Source organism: Helianthus annuus, chromosome 4, assembly GCF_002127325.2.
Source record: "Helianthus annuus cultivar XRQ/B chromosome 4, HanXRQr2.0-SUNRISE, whole genome shotgun sequence".
In the NCBI taxonomy this organism is placed as follows: Eukaryota; Viridiplantae; Streptophyta; class Magnoliopsida; order Asterales; family Asteraceae; genus Helianthus; species Helianthus annuus.
The window spans coordinates 28847184-28869507 of record NC_035436.2 but is presented as its reverse complement, the minus strand read 5'-3'; the positions used below and the strand labels follow the sequence as shown (position 1 = coordinate 28869507).

Below are 22324 nucleotides of genomic sequence, written 5' to 3'. Positions count from 1 at the left end.
GTTTTCAGTTAATTCAGTTTTGGTTGATTTCGGTTCGATTTTGGTTAACGATTTAGTTATTACTCACCCTTAAACACTGTTAATCATGTAACACATCATTTTTTTAACTAACGAAACAATAGCAATACTACACTCAAATTAAAGAGAATAAAAGACTCGTTTATATGGTGTAATTTAATATATATATATATATATTTATATAATCTTAAAAGGAAATGTCGGTGCACCACTCTTTTGACAATAATGCCCTTTCCTCACTTCTATTTCGCCATTCTTTCTCCTCACTTCTATTTCGCCCTTCGTTTCCACTCGACTGAAACATATCACGCAGATCCAAAACCCTAGCACAATTGCTGTGCCATCATCTCCACACACTTGCCAGTCCTTCAATCGATCGCTCACGTTTCCCCTAACCCTATATCGTGCACCATCATGCTCCATCGTTCACGCCTCCGATCCCTGTATTTCTGTTGTAATTCGATCTGGAAATTGTGGTTGTTCTGTTCATTGTTTTAGATCTTCTCGGTGAGTTTTCAGATCCTTATTTTTTCAATTATTGTTTGGATCTGTGTGTTTTTGTTGAAATTTGGTTCAGATCTGATGATTATGTGTGTGTTTTTTGTTGAATTTGAAGAGTCAAAGATGGGGCCTATGGATATTGTTGGTAAGACCAAAGAGGATGCTTCGTTACCGAAAGGTTTGTTTGATTTTTTCATGTTTACATCTGATAATAAGCTTTGATTTTGATTTTGATTTTGTGGTTAATACGTGACTTTTAGATTCATTTGCAGTGTTTTTATTTTTTTAAAAGTTCGGTGCCCCAGTTCGGCGGCTAGGGTTTAGTCAGAGTTTTCCCAACGATTGAGGTAAGTTTCGATCTTTTTTTTTGGTTGATTGTTGTTTGAATCAACCTTTTTATGTAATTAGGTTATTAAGGTTTGCTATTGTTGGTTTCGTCTGTTAATTGTCGACTTTGATTTCAAGTCGTTTTAGTCAAGGGTGTAAGAGGGGGTTTGCATTTGTGAAATAAATAAATCATTCGACCATATGATTTTTTGACTAATATATAGTAGACAAAGAGGTTTTGGAAAGGGTATCTGGTATGGTGAGTGATAAACGTTTACTGAATATTCTATTTACGTTTTTCGGTGTTGTAATGCAGCCAAATCAACCACATACATTTGTTGTTGTTACCCTCGATCCACCTATCCGTAAGTGTCAAACTATGTATCCACATATAGTGTTGTAGGTATGTTGCAATTGCTCCTGATGATTGGGTTTGCTTTATTGTGAGAAAAAAAAATTGTATTTATTATCTGTTTTGGTGTGCCATAGTTTGAAACAGATTATGTGGTGGAAAGCACGTTGACAATGAATGAAGATCTTTTCGCTACCAAATACAAGGACAAGCTAGAACCAACTTATAAGGTAATTTATTTATGTAAGTTATAAATTCTTGCTGTGATTAAAATGAATTGCCAGTCTCCCTTTCTTTCATATATATAGGACATAAGAAGCATAATTGTTATAGCGAATAGCGGATGATAGCGACAAGCAACCTATATGCTACGTAGCGATAGAGATGAAATAGTGGGCGCTATTTTATGTTTAGCGATACACTAGAAGAAGATTTCAGAAATATTTTATATGTATATTATATCCAAACACGGTGTTTCTATACGTATATTTAACAAAAAACCTAAAATCCAGCTATTGTATACGTATATTTTATCGCTATTTATATTAGAACAAAAAAAGCCCTGAAATTCCGCTATTTACTCGCTATGGAGGTGTTATGAGCGCTTCGCTACGCTATTCTATTCGCTGTAGCGCTCGCTATGAACGCTATTAACAACTAGGATTAGAAGTGATACTTTTGACCCGTTTACCTATAAAAAGGGTCGGTTTAGGATATTTTTTTATCCCTAACGGGCCATGCGAAAGGATTTAACCCATTTAACTAAATAGATTGGCTCAAACGGGTCATACAGATTGAAAGTCATCCGCAGTGAATTCTGCATGAAAATCTCCTAAAGTTAAAGTCTATTTGTAAACATGTTTAGCACATTATATATACAGCTGAACAAGAAATGGATAACAAGTTGTTTGCGGGCCGGTCCAAGTTGACCTGGTTTGAGCAACGACCCAAACCCGTTTCGACTTCTTTCCGAACCCCTTTTGACTTATACCGATCCGTTTGTCTCGCCCATCTTGCCATCTTATATGAGCTTTCACACCAACTTTTGTTTATTCTTAGATGGTTTTAATATTTAAAATGAACAGGGATTGATTTATGAAGTGTTTACAATGGTATTGAGAGGCTTATCAGGCACAAAACTCACAACTCCCGGAAAATTCCGTAGCTGTCAAGACGGTTACGCTGTGAAGTCATCGTTAAAAGCCGAAGATGGCGTTCTTTATCCGCTTGAAAAGAGCTTTTTCTTCTTACCAAAACCACCTACTCTTATTCTATACGATGAGGAATTACATTACAGTCTAAAATTAAAAAAAAAAAGAAGTTAATATAATATTACCTTTAGTTGAGCCACCCTAATGTTACAATTTTATCCATTTATACCTTTTGATTTTTCAAAATTTGATTCTTAGTGACTTTGGTCTTCATGATAGATGGCAAAATATTCCAAGTGCAAGCTGGAATTCAGCAAGTGTCAAAGGAAGGTAACCTTAAATAATAAAGTCAAAAGAACCAATTGGTCAAAATTTATACATTTGACCTCAAAAGTCAAATTGGCACAAACTTGAAATGGTTTTGTGTGTTTGATATGTACAGGATATAGGGTATGTTTGGCAAAAGTATTTGGTCGCAAAAGAAGAATTCGGTGATGAAGAGGTGAACTGTGAATCTTCACCGGAACAGGCTGCAAATTTTTTATTTTGGTTTCACTCGATCCACTTTAGATGAAGAAAGCCAAGAATGCGATCTTGAACCAACGCTACATAGCGCGCCGCAACGCGCGCGAGGTATAACCTAGTATATATATATATATATATACAGAGTAGGGTTCGCACGGAAAATGTGTTTTTCCTAGAAAGTCTAGAAAGCGATCTGGTCCATCCGATTAGTGTGTTTAAGGGTTGAGATTAAATCAATGGCAATCTTGTAATATTTGAGTTATATAATTAGAGACTTTTAATATAGTGAGGGTATTTTGGTAATTGGAAGTGTTTTAAATAAGTCAATAAACTACCATATCAATAACCAATCCCTAAATTCATGCAATTTCCCCTATTTCTCTCTCTCTCTTTCTCTCTCTCCCTCTCTAAACCGATCTTCACTAGGACCCCGCGAGCATTCAGATTTTGGTTCCAAGGCTTGTTCATACCCCTTTTCTTCACTAGGTATTCATATCTTGTGTTGTGATTAAAGTTCTTGAAGTGCATATACGTTTTCGGTCTTAATCTGCTTGTAACTTGGCTGCGTTTTTTCTGTTTTAATTGATGATTGTAGAAAGGCTTGTACCGTTGTTTCTGAGTCGTTCTTGATAAATGGAAGGATTACTAGCATGGATGGTAAAACACGACGTCAAGAATCTGCTTGCTGTTAAAATACAGCGTCAAGAAATCCGCTTGCTGTTAAAACACAATGTCAAGAATCCTCCAGCAATCTGCTTGCTGTTAAAACACAACGTCAATAAATCTGCTTGCTGTTAAAACACAATGTCCAGAATCCTCCAGCAATCTGCTTGCTGTTAAAACACAGCGTCAAGAATCTGCTTGCTGTTAAAACACAGCGTCAAGAAATCTGCTTGTTGTTAAAACACAACGTCAAGAATCTGCTTGCTGTTAAAACACAATGTCTGCTTGCTGTTAAAACACAATGCCTGCTTGCTGTTAAAACACAATGTCTGGTTGTTGTTAAAACACAATGTGATGTAATGTGACATAGACAATAACATAAAACACATTCAGAGTGTTAAAATGCAAAAGAACTGTTAAAACACAACCTGATTATATATTGACTTCAGAGTGTTAAAGCACATTGACTACAACCTCTATGACTGGTAAAACACATCACCAAGAATATGCTGATAGTTTCAGATAAATACATTGACTTCCAGATTTGAATTCGAAAACAATAAAAATTCCGAAAATCATGGAATTTTAGTTAATGAAGATACATTCCAAAAATAAAATTAAAATGTGAAATTACATGATAGCCCTTCTACTTAAAATCCCTCAATGACACATGTCCAATTCTTATTCCTTCCTAGACTTTCTAGGAAAAATAGACTTTCCACCCAACTCTTACTCTATATATATATATATATATATATATATACACATATTAACGTACCCAAAAGTTACGATTGTTTAAAAATCGAGGGGAGGGGGTTAGTTTTTTATAAAGGGAAAAAGTGTAACTAATAGCTATTTATCTATCATTTTGTTAAAGATAAATGATTAAAGTGTAATCTAGATGATATGATTAAATTGACGATATTTAATCACTTGACATTCAGTAGCTATTAAACATTATAAGATATGACTAAGTACGTCGGGCTTTAATCACTCGTACACTAAGGCATAATCAACTTGTATCTTTTAATCCATACGTTAATATTGACAAAGATAACTATCGAAACGTCGACAAAAATGAGTATGTCATTACGGTACTTTTGGATTTTTTTAAACATTATAGTTTATAAGATATAACAAGAATACGTAAAATAATTATAAGTTTGTCGCGGAGAGGAAAAATGTAACTAAGTACTCATACTTACGTTAAACCTTAGGGATTTATGTGTATTAAGATGAGAGATAAAATACAATTATTATTTTAAAGACTAATTTACCCTTATTTTTTGGTTGTATTTATAAATTAATAGAAAAAAATTTTATTTTTTTATCTTAAAATGTGTCTCACTTATGTATAGTATAATATGGTATACATATACACACTAATATATGCCTTTTTTTGCATCTTAATTATTGGTTCTAATATATGCAGATTTATTTTTTTAATAATAAACATTTATAACACAACATGATAATTTAAAAGTCTTTGACCGAACCTTTACAAACTATACAAAGTAGCATGCAACCAACTACTTATAGACAAACACAAACTATACACTTACCTCTCCTCCTTCTCCATCTCTTTGCAACAACAATGGCTAACAAACCACATAAAACCTTCATGCCATTGTTATGCCGATTCTCCGTAAACGACACCGCCCAACCCGCCAAACTCCCCGGCCCCTCTTCGGCCGATCCTTCCTCGCCAAAACTCAGCTGCATCGGCCAAGTGAAAAAGAAATCCACAGTCACCAACAACAACCGCTTCCTCCCTTGCAACTTATCGGCTTCGGGTAGCACCCGAAGCACGAAATCATCCGTCCACTCCAACAATTACAAACTGTTCTCCGGTAAAAGCATAACTTCTCCCGCCGTTGAAACTGCTTCAATCAAAACATCAAAAAGTAAATATGGTACGAACAGAAGCAAGAGTTGTAATGGAAGAAGAACACCGGTTAGATCGAATAAATGTTATATGACTAGTAGTAGGGATGATCATGATATTGTGCGAGTTGTGGTGGCTAAAGAGCTGGATCCTCCTTTACCTGTGGTGAAATGTGGCTCGAGAGATCAAGAAGTGAACGTGAATCTATGGAAGAGACGCGGAATTGAATTGGAAACACTACAGATTCAGCCGATTCGGTTGAGTGTGAGTCAAAATAGTAACGATAACAATGGCGGATTTTCGGTTCCATCATCGGCAACAACCTAAGGTGGGTTAGAAAAATTATAAGCGCGTCTATAAGGTTTTAGAGCTTAATTATTTTGGTTTTCAGAAACTCCGCTAATCAAATGAGCAGACGTGTTCTTTGAGTTTTGCCATGTCAGCGTATTCAAAGAGTGCGTTACGCTTGCCCTGTGTCAGATTATTTTTTTATAGTACCCTCTCGTTGGTAGCGAATTCGCTAGAAACCAAAATGCTTTCAAAAGCCTTCTAGCAACACTTGTTATTTATCTAAAAAACCAGAAACTAAAAAAAATATATGTTGGATTATGAAACTTGTATCAAATAATTGGTGATAGTTTAGGTTGTTCAGGAGATCGCTACATAATTTCGCACTGTACTTTCACGTGTTCATGTATTCAAACTTTAGAACATGGGGTGTGGTAGTTACAACTAAAATTGTTTCCTTATGTTTTTCTTTCAATGTTTGATGGAGTTTGAACATGTGGAAACCAAACAATAAACTAATTATGACTAATATGATTCTTACAAGAGATAATCCTAAAAAGTTAGTTTCTTTTTAGAGTAAATTACTTTTTGAGTTCCTTTGTTTTAGTGGTTTTAACCACTTGAGTACAAAATCAAAAAGTTTAACGCTTCGAGTCTCTAAGCGCTCATTTTATAACGTTTTGAGTTCCCGTGTTTTAGTGGTTTTAATCACTTGAGTACAAAATCAAAAGTACAAGTGTTAAAAATTGGACTCAAAATGTTATGAAATGAGATGTTAAGGACTCAGGGTGTTAAACATTTTTTTATTTTAGATTTAAGTGGTTAAAACCAGTAAAACATAGGGACTCAAAAAATAACTTACTCTTCTTTATATAAATGAGTTGTGGGTAATCTCATTTGCGACATATTACCAAGGAACAATATCGAGGGATCACGGACGACTAGATTTACCAACTAAAGACCGACAACTATTGTAACGTTGTCTCAGATGCTTGCTGCCGACATATTACCAACGGTAATGCTAGCGACAAAGCATCGACAGATGTTGCAGTAATGGAACAAATTGTGCATAACATCATTGATAGATGTTTCCTTGATAATTTGTCGATATTAAATTTTAATAAAATTCCCAGAAATTAAAAACACATATAAAAGAATTAATATTATAGTGTGTATATATGTGTGCGCTTCAAACAATTAGCAATAACCTTTATAAATCCACAAATTAAAAAAAAAAAAAAAAAAAAAAAAAAAAAAAGAAACTTTACCAATAGGTTTTGTGAAAGACAAGTTGTATAACAAGCGTAAATCTTAACCATCTATTAAGACATGTATGTCAAATAAACTTATTTCAGTGTTTAATAATTATTTAATAAAATGATCCCCATGTGATTTTGTTTCTTTTCTCGTAGATATGATATCCGAGAGTAACCGATTGTCTTGATTTGAACATGATGGTCGACAATGGATAATGGTGCTGTAATGTAATTTGATCTTTATAAATTATAACTATTAAAGCTTCTAGAATGAAAAGCTATCACTTGCTATACAATGGATAAAGGGAGGGACAGAACATATCAGTGGCTACATTCGTTGTATGAGAATATTTGTCATAATAGTGTTATCAATATTTTTAGCATCTTTAAGAATTTCCAACATTAGAACATTTTTAATGTAACTCAAATGTTATGTATTAAAATATGTGGAGGGTTCAAAAAAAAAATATGTGAAGGGTTCAAATGAAAAAAAAAAATTGTAAGAATAAAAAGAATAAGTTTTAAACTAATAGAAATGTTATATTTTACTACATTTAATATGTGTATTTAATGTTATTAATAAGGGCATATAGATATATTTTAAATTGTAATTAATTAACTAACTAATTAAAAACTTGTAACTCACTTTTAAATATACTCTTTCAAGATAAATATGGTGAAGGACAATTTTTGACATGCGTAGGATAGTTTTGGTATGTGTAGGATAAATTCTTAAATGTGTATGAAAATTTAGATATGCGTAAGGTGAATTTCGGTAAGTGTAAGATATATGTAGGATAAATTTTGAAATGTGTAGGATAAAATGTTTTTTGCTTTATTAATGAGAGATAACATAATTAATGGGAGGAGTTATAAACTATTTAATGTTTTACCATTATGTCATTTCTTCTTTTTCTTCTCACATTAAATTTCTTCTCAAATGAACCTTCCCCGTTGAAATATTATATAGATAACAAGCAAGTGACGCCTAGATAGTGACAACTTTGTATAAACAGTAGTCGTATTCAGTGACGGTGATGAGGATGTGAGGGGAGGACCACTGTACAGGGCCTGTGATTACGGGTGGCACACATTTTCTTTTAAAATCCAATATATATATATATATATATATATATATATATATATATATATATATCTGTGTGTGTGTGTGTGTGTATGTGTGTGTTAATTTTTTTTAAAATAATATACGCATACCAACTCCAAGATATGCCCATTTACAAAACAAATTTTATGGTTTAGAAATTAGCGTATTGACATTAGGTTTACTAAGTCCAATGCCCATTTGATTATTAAAAAATAATATCCAAGATTTTTCCCAAACAGTCGTTCCGTTAACCAAGTTAACATGTAAATCGGTCAAGTTTGATGGGGACCCAAGCATGAAGAAGCTTTTATAACCTTGAAGCAAGGGTTAACTAATACTCCAATACTTGCATTACAAGAAGTAACTGAGAATTTTGTAGTCTTTTGGTATGCTTCTAAATTAGGATTAGGATGTGTTTTGATGCAACATGAGAAGGTGATTGCTTACGCGTCTAGGCAACTAAAGAAGCATGAAGAAAACTATACAACTCATGATTTAGAACTCGGAGCTATAATTTTTGCCCTTAAAATTTGGAGACATTATTTCTATGGTAGTAAGTTTACCATCTTTACAAATCATAAACGCTTATGATATCTTTTTTGGCAAAAAGAGTTGAACATGAGGCAAAGACGATGGATGGATTCTAAGTGACTACGATTGTGATATTCAATATTACGAAGGTAAAGCAAATGTGGTAGCCGATGCTTTAAGTCGTAATTATCATGAGAAACCAAAACGAGTATGTGCTTTTAGATTAAATCTACAATTAGATTTAATGGAACAACTGAAGAGTACTTAGGAAAAAGCAATCAAGGATGATGCTGAAGGATTGAAAGGAATGATAAAAGATTAGAAAAAGGTACAGATAGAATTTGGAGATTCCATAAAAAGAGAATTTGGGTACATATCCAAGGAAACCTACGAGAAAGGATTCTCGAGGAAACACATAAATCCAAATATACGATGCATCCTGGAAGTGACAAGATGTATCAAGACTTAAAGAATAACTTTTGGTGGATAGGAATGAAAAAGGATATAGCTAGTTACCGTCTCTAAATGTTTAACTTGTTCACAAGTTAAAGCTGAATATCAGAAACCCTTAGGTTTACTTTAGCAACTAGAGATTCCAGTTTGGAAATGAGAATTAATAACAATGGATTTTGTTACTAAATTACCCAAAAAAAGGAAAGGTAACGACACAATCTAGGTGATTGTGGATCACTTAACTAAGTTTGCACATTTCTTTCCAATAAAGGAAACCTTCAGTATGGAGCGTATAGCTAAAATATATGTAGATGAAGTAGTTTCCTTACATGGAGTTCCATTATCCATTGTATCAGACCGAGATAGTCATTCTACTATCTCATTTTTGGGAAAGTTTCCAAAGAGCTATGGTAACATAGCTTAAGTTAAGTACAACTTATCATCCTCACACTGATGGACAAAGTGAGAGGACAATCCAAACATTGGAAGACATGTTAAGGGCATGTGTAATAGATTTTGGAGGAAGTTGGGATGACCACTTACCATTAATGGAATTCTCCTATAACAATAGTTATCATACAAGCATTAATGGTGCTCAATTTGAAGCACTTTATGGACGAAAGTGCCGAACTCCAATATGTTGGGCAGAAATAGGAGAAAAACAATTATCAGGTCTTGAGATTGTACAAGAAACAACCGAAAAGATAATTCAAGTCAAAGAAAGATTGAAGATAGCACGAGATCGTCAAACGAATTAGGCAGATAATCGACGTAAGTCATTGGAATTTCAAGTTGGAGACAAAGTACTATTAAAAGTATCTCCTTGGAAAGGAGTAATTCGATTTGGAAAAAGAGTAAAGCTAAGCCCTAGATATGTTGGACCACTTGAGATTATCAAGCGAATTAGATCAGTAGCTTATCAGCTACAGTTACCAGAAGAAATGGCTGGTATACTTGATGTGATTCATGTATGCAACTTAAGGAAGTGTCTAGCTGATGAATCTCTTGTAGTACCTCTTCAAGATAAAGAGGAAAACGAGAAACTGAAATTCGTCAAGAAACCCCTACAAATTGAGGACCGAAAAAGCAGAAAGCTTAAACATAAAAGACTAATTCTGGTCAAAGTTAAATGGGATTTGAAAAGAGGATCAGAATACACATGGGAATTAGAATCAGAAATGAAACAAAAATACCCATACTTACATTAGTAAATCTTGAGGACGAGATTTTAAACAAGGTGGGAAGGATGTAATAACTCCCAAAAGACCCTAGGAAGAACCATAATCGAAACCCCAGACCTGCACGACGAAAGCCAGCACGTTAAACGAAGAAAACGGAAACAGGATGCTCAGGAGCGTCGTGGGGATACCCCTAATTCTCTCGTGATGTGAGGAAGGGTACCAAGACATGTGGCACGGCCACGCGACAAGTGGCAAGGCTACACAGGTGACAAGGCTGGCCTAACCTAATAGGTAGTTCCCGCGTCATGTGGGGGCTATATAAGGGCAGGCGTGGGAGAAGTTCAGTTGCACCTGTTCGATTAAGAAATCGACACTCTTTCTCTCTCGTTCTGCCGTTCGAATACCCAAACCCCTAAACCTCGAAACTCTGCCCCGTAAGAAGTGTACGATACCCTGTCCGATTGATCTGAAACTAATCAACAGTTTTTTTAACAAAACTATGATACAATTTTGTTTTAATTGGTTGACTCAATGTAATTTTTATTGGTGCTAGGCAATCTGGCACTCGCTCATTGATCCTGACAAATGACAATTTTGGCCCCAATTCAAAATTACGATCTTGCCATTGTTATAATATAGTGTTAATTAGCCTCTACATCATTTTAGTTTCTTTTTATATCAAAACAATGACTCAATGTAATTTTCATTGATATCGTGTTATAAATAGTATGTATGAGTAAACCAAACACATGCGTACATGTTATGAAAGTGAGAAATATTTAATTTAGCGTCCGGCAACACTTACGTTCCATAAAACTAATTTATATTTAATTTATTAAGGTTGCAATTTATCCAAAAGAGAAATACCACTACTATAACATTATCCATTATATGTGGTCATGAACTCTCTACGTGTATAACCACCATGCACCACCATAATCTTTCTCTTTTGGATAACATGCCAATACACAATCACTCATTCGATCTCCATTCCTCCGTCACCACCCACCACCCATAACCATCGTCAACCATGGCCACCACGGCCGGCACCAAGCTCACCTCAGGCCTCCTCTCTGCCCCCTACATCCCCCACCACCGCCGGAACCTCCCAACACCACCAACCCACTACCACAACTACCATCCAAAGCCTATAACTCTTGCAATCCGGAGAAATGAGATTGTGTGCAAAGCAACAGAGGTGTCGTCGTCCGGTGTGAGTGAAGACCGGCGCAACTGGGTGCCGGTGGTGCCGCTGTCGGCGCTGCCGAAAGGTGAACGGAGAGTGATTATTCAGGATGGTGAGACCATTCTGTTGTTGTGGTATAAAGATGAGGTGTTTGCGATTGAGAATCGATCGCCGGCTGAGGGTGCGTATAGTGAAGGCTTGATCAATGCTAAACTCACACAGGTTTGATTTCAAAATTTTCAATTTCCCCATAAGTTTTATGTTAAATTTGAAATTGATGGGTTTTTTTTTTTTTTTATTTGTGTGTGTTTAATAATATTAATTGTAGTTTTGAATGTGGCGAGAAGTTATTAATTTTAGGGGTGTTGATAGTGTCAGGTTGGTGGGTTGAAGGGTTGAATTGTTCAACCCGAACATGACCCGTTCTTTTAATGATGTAAAAAGATCCACCTTAGCCCGAACACAGTTAAAATTGTGTATCACGAACACGACCCATTTCACGTATTTCTCAAAACGTGTCAAATCGGTTCGTGGCTTGGGGTGATAATCAAGTTGTAAATGGATAATTGGGTTGGTGGATTGTAAAAGAATGGGTTAAACAGGTTCGTTGGTGACCTTTTTGACTAAATGGGTTCAACATGTGTATCCAAACATGACCTGTTTAACCCATATCTAAATGTGTCAAACGGGTTGATAGGTAATGTGTTAATTGGGTTGTAAAAGAAATGGTTAAAAGGGTCACAAACGGGTTAGTGGGTTGACTCGTTTGACTGAATGGGTTAAACATAGGGGTGTAAACAAGCCGGGCCGAGCCGAGCTCGACTGGGCTCGAGCTCGGCTCGGTTCGAGCCTACTTATTTGAGCTTGAGCTCGGCTCGAGCTAGCTATTTTGAGAACAACCTCAAACGAACTAAAAGCTCCGCTCGAGCTCGCTTCAGTATCGCTTAAACGAGCCAAAGCTCGGCTCGAGTTCGACTCGCCAATGTTATCATCATTATTATTATATTATATAAAAAGTAAATAAGTTTTTGTTTGGGCTCGTTTAGGCTCACGAGCCTAAACGAGCTTTGTATTTCAGGCTCGAGCTCGGGCTTGGGCTCGGCTCGTTCGAGCTTTTAACCGAGCCGATAACAAGTAGCTCTCTAGCCTCTGGGCTTGTTTACACCCCCCGTTAAACATGTCAACCCAAATACGAACAGTTTAGTTAAATAGGTGAAACCGGAACATGACCCATTTTCTAAACAGTTTCAATATGACAACCCAAATCTAATTAATTTCTTGTCATGTTTCGGTTTGCGTTGAAACTTGCCACCCCTAATTATTGTACCTTGATATGCTATCTCCAAATGGTTCTCAAACGGTGTTAGAATTGGTTAGGATGTGCATTAAACTCGATCCCAAACATCCCCTGTAACTGATTATACATAACTAACTACATGACCAATGACCATACAATAACCCCATAACATATGCGTAACTATGACTGATTATATGAATCTTGTGCAGGATGGCTGTATCGTGTGTCCCTCAACCGATAGCACATTTGAGTTGCGAAACGGGTCAATCAAAGAGTGGTTTCCAAAGAATCCAGTTCTAAGAGCGCTCACACCCGCTTTGAGGAACTTATTCGTTTATCCTGTGAAAATCGACGGTGAAAATATCTACATTAGTCTTGGAGGATCCGCACCATCAGATGCCTCTGCAGAAATCGTCTTTAGTGGAATGTCGAGACCTGGTATGACCGCTACTAATGTTAACGTCGATGAGGTAATAAGTTCGTTAAAGTTAGCGATGGTTACGTTAACATTAATCTGAACATGATCTGTTACGTTTAATAATTTTTTGTTTCGTTGTGTTAGGTAAGAATGGTGGTCGATGAGGTGGGGTCGGGAGGATTCGGGTTCACAAGAAGCAACGAGTTGATTAACGGAAAAGCGGCGATAATCGGGTTCTTGTTGCTTTTAGATTTTGAACTCTTGACTGGTAAAGGGCTCCTTAAGGGAACAGGCTTCTTGGACTTTTTATATTCTGCTACCAATACCTTCAACTAGATGTACATTCTTTGCTTCAAGTTACTTCTTTGATGTTACTTTTTTGGGTTTTCTGACAGTTTTACAAGTTTGTGGTTGATTAATTTTAATCATATATATGTAACCGATGATTGTATATGTTATATATTTGCCTTTTCTTTTTACGATTATGTCAGTTATATCTCGCAAAGGTTGCACCGACTTCGTTTAGCTTATGTAGAAGTCAGTGTAATTTTCGGATTCTATTGTTAAATAGTAAGTGTTCGCGAATTGACGAACACGATATGAATCTGTAAATCAACGCATGAACCTGAACACGACACGAAAATTAACTGCAAGATTAAACTCTTTTTAGACCACCCGTAGTCGTTGTGATCTGGGCGTTTTTAATACCAATCACGCCCCAAACTCTCGGCCCCCATGGGCGTTTTTTCGAAAAAAATGCAAGGAGCATGCAATAGTCCACGCCATATGGGGCATTCCATTGACCAATCACATCTAAACCCTTCTTTTTTGGCCAATCAAGTTTTTTCATGGTTTTTTTTTTATTCTTTACACACCTTTTAACATAATGCTCATATCCTCACTACACCCATTTTAGAAAAACGCCCATTTGCTGACTAGGACGACACGTGACGGACAACGCCCAAAGGTGGGGCATTATTCACCCAAATGACTACGCATCATCTTAGGTCTTTTGATCTTAGAGTGCACCGTTTAACGTGTTAACCCAAAATTTTTATTTTATCTTTTAAATTGTAATTTTTAATACTCTAAAATCGCAAATTCTATAACAACTTAAAAGAGAAAGTCGGTGGCTCTTATAAGAACTAAAATACTAAATTGGTCTGGTGGTTCGTTGTCGCTACTGTAAACAGAATGTCAGGGGTTCGACCCCTCTTCCACTCTTCTTAAGTAGTGTTGTGATCATTGTTTTTCCTTTTTACTTTTGCTGTTATTTCCCTTTATATACTAATGTTACAACTAACCCCCTTAACTTTCTTAAAACTTTACTTTTTCGTTTAAATCTAAAACAATAACGTAAATCACATTCTTTATGTATGGATCATGACTTACATATGGGTTGTTCCATATTTGATTTACTAAAATTAATTAATTAAGTATATTTTATTATTATTTAACTTGAATATATTTATTTTATATTTTCTTATCATTTGTTTAACTAACTAGTTTAAAGAAAAATACAATACTCCAAAATCGCAAATTTAGAAAAAAAATACAAAATATATAAACTATTATAAACAAGTTATTTTTAAACTGTAAAAAATAATTCTTTATTTAATAAATTATATTATAGTATAACATAAAACATATTTCTTATTTATATAAATAGAACATACTTTTTTTTAAAATTTATATAAAAACCTGTAAATACAAACATATATAAAAGTTTACACCCCAGTTTTTAACAATACCTACATTTTTTGTTCAAACAACTCAAACCATCAAATATTATTCAAGCCCATTCTTTATAAAACATTATTAACAACGTAAACAAATTGAAAATGTAGATTGTAGATGATCCGTCTTCACTCAACAAGCTGGATTCGAGGAGAGATGTGTGCGACCACGGTCTGTCGATATGGTGGGGACGGGGCTTCTAAAAGAGGTCTTGATCCTGTACCAATGAAAGAAGTTGTCCTCTTGCCTTGTGGCGATAGAAGCAAGCGGAATGTCCACGTCAGCACGTCAGGTGCAAACGCCTTGTACAAAAGAAACACGTCGTACCAGCTTGGGAACTTCACATTTGCACTTCCTCGAACAGCCGCTGATACAATCAGTTTCGCAAACTCTTCCACCGGACTACCCGAAGCTTGTACCTTGGTATCATGATTCATAAGGAACAAACACGATGTAAGCACTAGTTCAAGAGTGGTAACATGTAAAAATAGGTAAAATTTTAGTTTCAACCCTAGTTATTAAAGGCATTAGGTGTACTCAAGGCGCATAGGCCTCGCCTGGAGCCTAGGCGCAAAGCGCAAAAAATACAAGGGATTAAGAAAATAAAAGCGCACAATAAAAAATCTAAAAATATATTATGAGATAGAAAAATAATACTATTTTTCAAATAAAATAAACAAAAGCTATTATATAACATTTAATATAATCTATTTGGTACCAACAGTTCTAATATATTAGTGTATTATTGTAGAAAAGTGATTTTTCTTAGATAGAAGTAGAAATCTGGCTGGAATCTTGCCAGAATTTAGAGAATTTGGCCTAAAACTCTCAAGAATATAGGAGTTCGCCGGAATGTGCGCCTGAACCATCACCTACAAAATTAAAGCTCAATTGCCTCGACTTAAAGCTCAATTGCCTCGCCTCGCCTGAAAAATGGACCTAGGCGCGAGAAGCGGTGGCTTTTAACAACTATGGTTTCAACTAACATTTTTATGTTGATATGCTAATGTTTACTTGCTAATTAATGTGTTGAAGATGATTGCATTGTGCGCAATCTTATTTTTTTTTTTTTTTTTTTGTAATTATTCAACTTGTTAAGAGAAATGAAACCGAAATGAACTTATTTTAGTAACTAGACCGAAATTGCCACCTCTACATGGAAGACTCGTAAAAGGATGGTTTAAATAACACGAGTGTCACATCTACTAGCATTTGAAAACATAAAATGGAATCTCGACAAACTTACTTCTCTTTCTTCCTTCCACTGCATCTCTGCACCTTCTTCTAGCATGAATTTCCCATGGGTCATCTCGGTTCCAATCCAACCATGTGTAGCAATTGTGATTCCAACTTCTCCGTTCAATTCATACCTCAACGTCTCATAGAAGTTCACTAGAGCGGCTTTGGCTGCCTGGCCAGAATATATTATATATTATAAGTATCAATGTACAAGGACCATACAAGAAATAAAAGATTGTTTCTAGAGGTGGTCATTAAATAAATGGATCGTTTTCGATTACCTTCATCTTTAAAAGGTCAAATGCATAAGATCAAAGAAGGAAGGCAAGATGGCAATATAAACTTGTCAAATGCTTTTAAAGTTACCTAAACTGTATTTATGAATTGGATTATCTATTTATGTGATCATACTTAACACATAAATGTAGGACAAACAGTGTTTCTGGTCAACCCATTTTGATTTTTATAAATAAATCAACTGCTTTGACGTGTCACCCAACCCCAACCCTTCCGATATACCATCCATAGCGGACAAATGCACTCACGGAATATAAGCTCATCCTAGGGAGAGGTAACCAGTTCTCGACTGCAGCATTAACTACGATCCGGCCGTGACTCTGTCTTAGGTACGGTAGCGCCACATAGGTAGGATATACGTTCCCCCAAAAATTGATATCCTGAAATGTAACAAAAAGAAATTGTACAAAATCCAATGATTAAAAGCCCTGAAGACCTTTTGAGTTCAAGTTATACCATTAACATAGGGAACACGGATGCGTCATTTGCTTCCTCAAAATAGAAGGTATGTCCTAAGCTTGTCGTGTTTACTAGATGGTCGACTGCACAAAACGCGATATATATAATTAGAATAATAATTCGGACTTATAACGTTCCAACATGACATCGGAGTTTTCATTGAGAATATACAAGGTTCATATTACATTCAAAGTCGAAAAATAATTTATTCCAATTCTGTTTTACTTTATTGTCTATCTTATCCCTCGAAATTCATATTCAAACGACCTTAAGAGCTTGCGCTTAAACTCCACTTTGTAAAGTGTTACGTTCTTATGTAATATTGAATAATAAAAACAATGTAACCAACTATAATAAAAAAAATGGAGTAAACGAAAAAGTGATCTAGACCATATGTAACGGGCATTATTGGGGCGTTAAGTGGCTTAATTACACCCCCCCCCCCCCCGTGCGCGCGTGTGTTATAGGGGCATAAAGAGGAAGGGACGTTTTTTAAGTAGAACGAAAAATGAAGAGAAAAAAATTGGAAAATAATTATTGAAAAGACATTAAGGGACGTTAACCATGACTCATTTATTGAATGGGTGTTACGATGATGATGTGGCGGAAAATGCCTCTTAGACCAGGGGCGGATCTACGTAGTTACGAGGTGTAGCCCGGGATACCTCTCAACTTTCTTGGCGAAGTGTAATTTTTTTGTTACAATCTTCATTTTATATTCCGGGATACCCCTAAGGAAATGTTAGGATACCCCTGAATGTAGATGAAGATAAGAAATGAAATTTTATGGTTGACAGAAACAAAATTTCCCGGTGGAAACTTGCAGCGGTAGACACAACTTGTTAAAGAAGAAGATGAAAGTTCTTAAAGAAGATGATGAAAGTTATATTTATTAATATAATATATAAAATAAGCATTGGGATAATGAATGGGGTTATTAATGAAAAGGAGTCTGTCAAAAGTCAAGTCAAAGTCAGAATTTACAATTATTCAAATTTCAATTAAGATTTTTTTAAAGGTAAATTTCAATTAATATTAATAGTTATTCAAACTTCAATTAATATTTAACGATTTAGTTTTTTTAACTTATTGTACCCATTACTTGTTTGTTTTATTTTTTTTTACTTTGCTTATATATATTTTTTACATCTACTAAAGGTTCCTTAAAGATGATATGTGCCTACAAGGTTCACAACTGAAAAGGTTAAAAATGAAAATGATATATAAAAAAAAAGGTTAAAATGAAAATAATACATGAAGAAATATTGAAATAGTTCTTTCTAAATATATATGATTTAATAAAAGGAGTAAATGTAAAGAAATATTATATAAACATTCACACTAAACGTATCTAAACCTAAGTAATACATAATTTCAGTTATATCTTATCTCAAAATATTATATTATATTATAATTTCTAAATCTTATTACTAACTGTTTAATATTTGTTTATTCAACTCGTGTCCCATGTGATACAAGTGTTTGTAACCTAATAATTCTATATATATATATATAAAATATTTACTAGCCGCACAGGGCCCACAAGGGCTCTCAAATTCTCAGGGATGGCCATATGTAAAAGAAAAAAATTAAAGGGCTCATTTTTACTAGCTACACAGGGAAGGGGGGCTCGATTTCTTAGGAACGGGTCTATGTAAAAAAAAAAATTGGGATACCCCTGAATTTTTCTTCTAGTTCCGCCACTGTCTTAGACTACACGGTTTGGTGGGCAAGGGGGCAAAGCCCTACCAAGTAGGCGTCATGTAGACATTGGAGGCTTTGCCTCCATAATGGAAGGGGGAAGGCAAAGGGGGCAAAAAGTCAAGTGGTGTGAGTAGGGAAGAAGGGCAACGCCCATGAAGATCTTGCCATTGCTAAGGGGCAACCAATATATTATCCATGTCAAATAAATCAAACATACCTATTTATCAAAGCGAGTTCAACAGTTTGCAATCATGTTTTAGCAATATTTTAACGGTGTAAATAGTTGAACGAGTTGTAATAAGTGGGTTATAACTTAAAGGGTCGTAAATTGTTAGTATATCGACCTACTTAGTTAACATGTTTACAATGAACGCGCCAACTTATTGAGCGTGTTAAACATATTAACACAAACACAACCTGTTTGATAATAAGCAGTTAGGTATAACAACTTGATTAATTTTTGTTGATTGTTGAATCATAATAAACACATATATAAGCAGTTTCATGTTCAATGAAATGAACCACATTACCTCTTCCAAAAGTACTTATCGTCTCGTTGATGAATCTCCTACAATCTTCTTCTTTGACAACATCCGCCGCCATTCTCAACACATTTGGTGCACCCAATCGTCTAGCATTCTCACTGATCCCACGCAATCTTTGATCTCTCCGAGCCACCAACACAAGATTTGCTCCTCTCTTCGCATATTCGTACGCAATTTGCTGTCAAAAATTATTCTTCATAATCCAAACAATTTATTGGACAAATAGCCACATACCAACCAACAACCAAGAGTGTTCATGGTCCTGCTCGGCCGATTTTCACGAAAATTCTACCGTTTGACGGTTCAATTTTACCGGTTTAAAAGAAAATATTTTTATCTAAGATCATAACCTTGTATTAAATTAAAAAGAACTTTATAAAGATTATTAATCAATATAATATATACATGTAACTTTATATAACTTAACACAACAGAAATAATATAAATATAACTTTATCTAGTTTACACAGCCGGTTCCAATTTCCAGACCAGTAAACCATCAAACCCGTCAAACCGAACCATAAATATTTCAAACCGTCCAAGCTGGCCGGATTTCTTCGGTTTGGACGGTTCGGTCAGTTCCCGACAGGTTTGTTGGGTCTGCCAAACCAGCAGATGTTAGTAGTTTTACGATTTTTGACCAAAAAAGTTGTTTTAAACTATAATTTTGTATTTATATACAAAACTCACAAAGATTATTCATTATACACCTAAATATAATTGACAAATTGGATTTAAATAATCCCAACTTTCTCAATTTGGCCGATAATAATCTCAACTCAGTTATTTGCTTATTTGCTGATAATAATCCGAACTTGTCCATTTTTAGCCGATAATAGTCTGCGTTAAAAATAGCTTAACGGAGTTGAGCTTTTTTCCGCATTACAAACCGATGTTTTAGAGCTTTTGATTAGAACGAAGATACGAGTTGATTGATGTAAAACTTTAAAATATTGCCCCAAACGACGAAAACAGTGCTTCAATTCGGGTGTTTATACTTCCAATTAACAAAAATCAAGACGTTTCTACCACCGTTTCAAGGTAAGTTTTACATAAATCGACTCGTATCCTTGTTCTGATCAAAATCCCTAAAACATCGGTTTGTAATTTGAAAAAAAAAAAAAAAAAAAAAAAAAAAAAAAGAAAAACTTAACTCTGTTAAGTTATTTTTAACGGCGGGCTATTATCGGCTAAAAGTGGATCAGTTCGGATTATTATCAGCAAATAACTAAGCCACTATAGAATTTAACTTCACAGATTAAAAAATAATAATAATAATAATAACTAAGTTGGGATTATTATCAACAAAATTTAGAAAGTTGGGATTGTTTATATACAATTTGCCAATATAATTTTGTATTAAATATACAAAACTCATATAGATTATTCATTAAACGGTTCCAAGTTCCAAAACGTAAACTGGACTATAAATCATAAAACCGTTAAAACCGAACCATAAACCAGCCTATCTATCTATATGCAATTAAAACTGTCCAAACCGAACCTCGCCGATTCCAGAAGAAGCGCCGGTGACGACAACAACTTTGTTGGCGATATCTTCAACAAAGAAGGAATAGTAAATCTTTTCACATGTGTTGATGAAAGTAAGCGTGGGCCATGAAAGAGCTAGCATCACCAGACTCGCCGGTGGTACAACCCAATTGAGGACGGAGTTGATGCTATCCATCATCATCGACATACAACTAATGAAGCTATAGCTGATGATAGAGAAGAGGAAGATAGATAAGAGTTAACTGATGGGATGGGTGGGTATATCATATATGATGATAATGAGAATAATTGAAGCGGCGAGTGAAGAGGACGAAGACAAAAGGGTTTCTGTTCTGCTACTACTGGTAGATGATGGTGGTGGTGAGTTGTCGGCATGCAGCTGGAGAGGAACACGTGTTTAGTTCTCAGGTTGTTGTTGATGGATGGATATATGGTGTTCGAGTAAATCACATAAATTCTTGGGGGTGATTCGGTGTAAACTAGTTAGTTTGTGGGTTTTCGATTGATATAGCAATTGGAAAATATACGGTTAACAGGGTACCGACTAGGGATGAGTAAAACGTTTCCGGTACCCAACCGGTATCGGTACTGAATTTACCAACCGGGCACTTTTTCGGTATCGATTTGGTACCGACTTTTAGCATTTTCGGTATCGGTTCGGTACTAGTATTTACCGGTTTTTACCCTCAAATACCGGTATCGAACCGTATCGAACCGGGTATATACCGGTACCCACTTTTGGGGATTTTCGGTACCAGTTCTTTCGGTACCGGACGTACCGAACTCATCCCTAGTATCGACACCTGTTTTACATAGACCAGTAAAAAAATAAGTAAAAAAATAAATACTGGTATCAATATTAATGTTGTTTGGCCAGCATTAGTTTGATTACTAGCAATTGATATATAGCCTGCTACAATACAATACGATACCAAAAGAAAAAGAAAACTCTATTGCGAGAAGCCGAGAAAACCATAAAATCGAGGATTCTGGTACCGATGTTGTTTAAATGGTATCAATTCGGTTCGACACTGTAAAGAAAAAGATCAAACACATTTGACCAGTCTTCGTAGATAAAGTCTTAGTTCAATTGGTTTGGGAGGAGGTAACCCCATGATCTTCCAATAGAAATGGTAGGTGAGCCTGGTCACTAGAGTTGTCTGCGTACGTAAAGCGTAGGGGGCCTTTCGCCAATAGATTTGCTAGGGTGGCTGAGCTTGTATAGTATTTGTTTGTCGTTACAGAAAATGAATTTCTAAAATGTTATATTATATTTACTGATTAAAGAACAAAAAGTGTAAACGACGTCACTTTATACATATAAATAAATAAATGGTGAGACAACTTTGATAACATGTACATTATTATTTAGAAATCGATAACTTGAATATTATTATTCAGAAATAGAATTTGAGTAAAATTTGTATGTAAAAGAAGATAAAACATATCACTTCGTAATATAATACTTGAAATTTTATAACACATCGTATCTAATAAGTTATAACTAAAAACAAAATATTTTTAATGGTAATTATAATAGTTAAATAATGAGTTAATTACGTAGTTAGTCCCTGTCGTTTACACTAAATAACAATCTAAGGTACTAAGAGTTTAAAATCACGTTTTAGGGTACTAACTTTTAATTTTTTTTAACAAAGTAAGGTGTTAACGTTAAGTTGCTGTTAAATGCTAAC

The 22324-nt window shown here is 35.1% G+C and overlaps 4 protein-coding genes and 1 long non-coding RNA gene across 7 annotated transcripts; 4 read left to right on the top strand and 1 right to left on the bottom strand.

The window, feature by feature from the left end:
- The first annotated feature begins 227 nt into the window (after positions 1-227).
- Positions 228-1094, top strand: LOC118491384. Of its 2 annotated transcripts, none has more exons than XR_004891535.1 (3): positions 228-525; positions 635-697; positions 792-1094. It is a non-coding gene; the product is annotated as an uncharacterized LOC118491384 (long non-coding RNA). The 2 variants fall into 2 exon arrangements; XR_004891536.1 differs by having other exon boundaries at positions 780-1094.
- Positions 1095-1339: 245 nt separating this feature from the next.
- Positions 1340-2977, top strand: LOC110936056 (FACT complex subunit SSRP1). Of its 2 annotated transcripts, none has more exons than XM_035989130.1 (4): positions 1340-1428; positions 2284-2481; positions 2629-2679; positions 2799-2977. In XM_035989130.1, the coding sequence occupies exons 1-4, from the start codon at positions 1372-1374 to the stop codon at positions 2853-2855; spliced, it is 363 nt and encodes a 120-aa protein (XP_035845023.1). In that variant the 5' UTR covers positions 1340-1371; the 3' UTR covers positions 2856-2977. The 2 variants fall into 2 exon arrangements, with proteins under 2 accessions (XP_035845023.1, XP_022034096.1); XM_022178404.2 differs by having other exon boundaries at positions 2792-2975.
- A 2067-nt stretch (positions 2978-5044) lies between these two features.
- On the top strand, positions 5045-6167 carry LOC110934512. Its single transcript, XM_022177506.2, has one exon. It carries the CDS (start codon positions 5057-5059, stop codon positions 5747-5749), a length of 693 nt encoding a protein of 230 aa, XP_022033198.1. The 5' UTR covers positions 5045-5056; the 3' UTR covers positions 5750-6167.
- Positions 6168-10984: 4817 nt separating this feature from the next.
- Positions 10985-13616, top strand: LOC110936057. Its single transcript, XM_022178406.2, has 3 exons — positions 10985-11644; positions 12929-13189; positions 13282-13616. Exons 1-3 carry the CDS (start codon positions 11267-11269, stop codon positions 13471-13473), a joined length of 831 nt encoding a protein of 276 aa, XP_022034098.1. The 5' UTR covers positions 10985-11266; the 3' UTR covers positions 13474-13616.
- Positions 13617-14859: 1243 nt separating this feature from the next.
- Positions 14860-21036, bottom strand: LOC110936058 (11-beta-hydroxysteroid dehydrogenase B). Its single transcript, XM_022178407.2, has 6 exons — positions 20623-21036; positions 19104-19296; positions 16867-16952; positions 16659-16790; positions 16121-16285; positions 14860-15293 (listed from the first exon to the last, which is right to left on the bottom strand). The coding sequence occupies exons 1-6, from the start codon at positions 20815-20817 to the stop codon at positions 15003-15005; spliced, it is 1062 nt and encodes a 353-aa protein (XP_022034099.1). The 5' UTR covers positions 20818-21036; the 3' UTR covers positions 14860-15002.
- Between the last annotated feature and the right edge of the window lie 1288 nt (positions 21037-22324).

What these genes read in the sequence shown, in the direction of transcription:
- LOC110936056 (XM_022178404.2), top strand. Translation starts at nt 1,372, where the DNA reads ATGAATGAAGATCTTTTCGCTACCAAATACAAGGACAAGCTAGAACCA. An exon ending in AGCTAGAACCAACTTATAAG is followed by an intron (nt 1,429 to 2,283) that starts GTAATTTATTTA and finishes TAAAATGAACAG; the next exon opens with GGATTGATTTATGAAGTGTT. An exon ending in TCAGCAAGTGTCAAAGGAAG is followed by an intron (nt 2,680 to 2,791) that starts GTAACCTTAAAT and finishes TGATATGTACAG; the next exon opens with GATATAGGGTATGTTTGGCA.
- LOC110934512 (XM_022177506.2), top strand. Translation starts at nt 5,057, where the DNA reads ATGCAACCAACTACTTATAGACAAACACAAACTATACACTTACCTCTC.
- LOC110936057 (XM_022178406.2), top strand. Translation starts at nt 11,267, where the DNA reads ATGGCCACCACGGCCGGCACCAAGCTCACCTCAGGCCTCCTCTCTGCC. An exon ending in TCAATGCTAAACTCACACAG is followed by an intron (nt 11,645 to 12,928) that starts GTTTGATTTCAA and finishes AATCTTGTGCAG; the next exon opens with GATGGCTGTATCGTGTGTCC. An exon ending in CTAATGTTAACGTCGATGAG is followed by an intron (nt 13,190 to 13,281) that starts GTAATAAGTTCG and finishes TCGTTGTGTTAG; the next exon opens with GTAAGAATGGTGGTCGATGA.
- LOC110936058 (XM_022178407.2), bottom strand. Translation starts at nt 20,817, where the DNA reads ATGTCGATGATGATGGATAGCATCAACTCCGTCCTCAATTGGGTTGTA. An exon ending in CTTCTTCTGGAATCGGCGAG is followed by an intron (nt 19,297 to 20,622) that starts GTTCGGTTTGGA and finishes AATTTTTGACAG; the next exon opens with CAAATTGCGTACGAATATGC. An exon ending in GATAAGTACTTTTGGAAGAG is followed by an intron (nt 16,953 to 19,103) that starts GTAATGTGGTTC and finishes CGTTTTGTGCAG; the next exon opens with TCGACCATCTAGTAAACACG.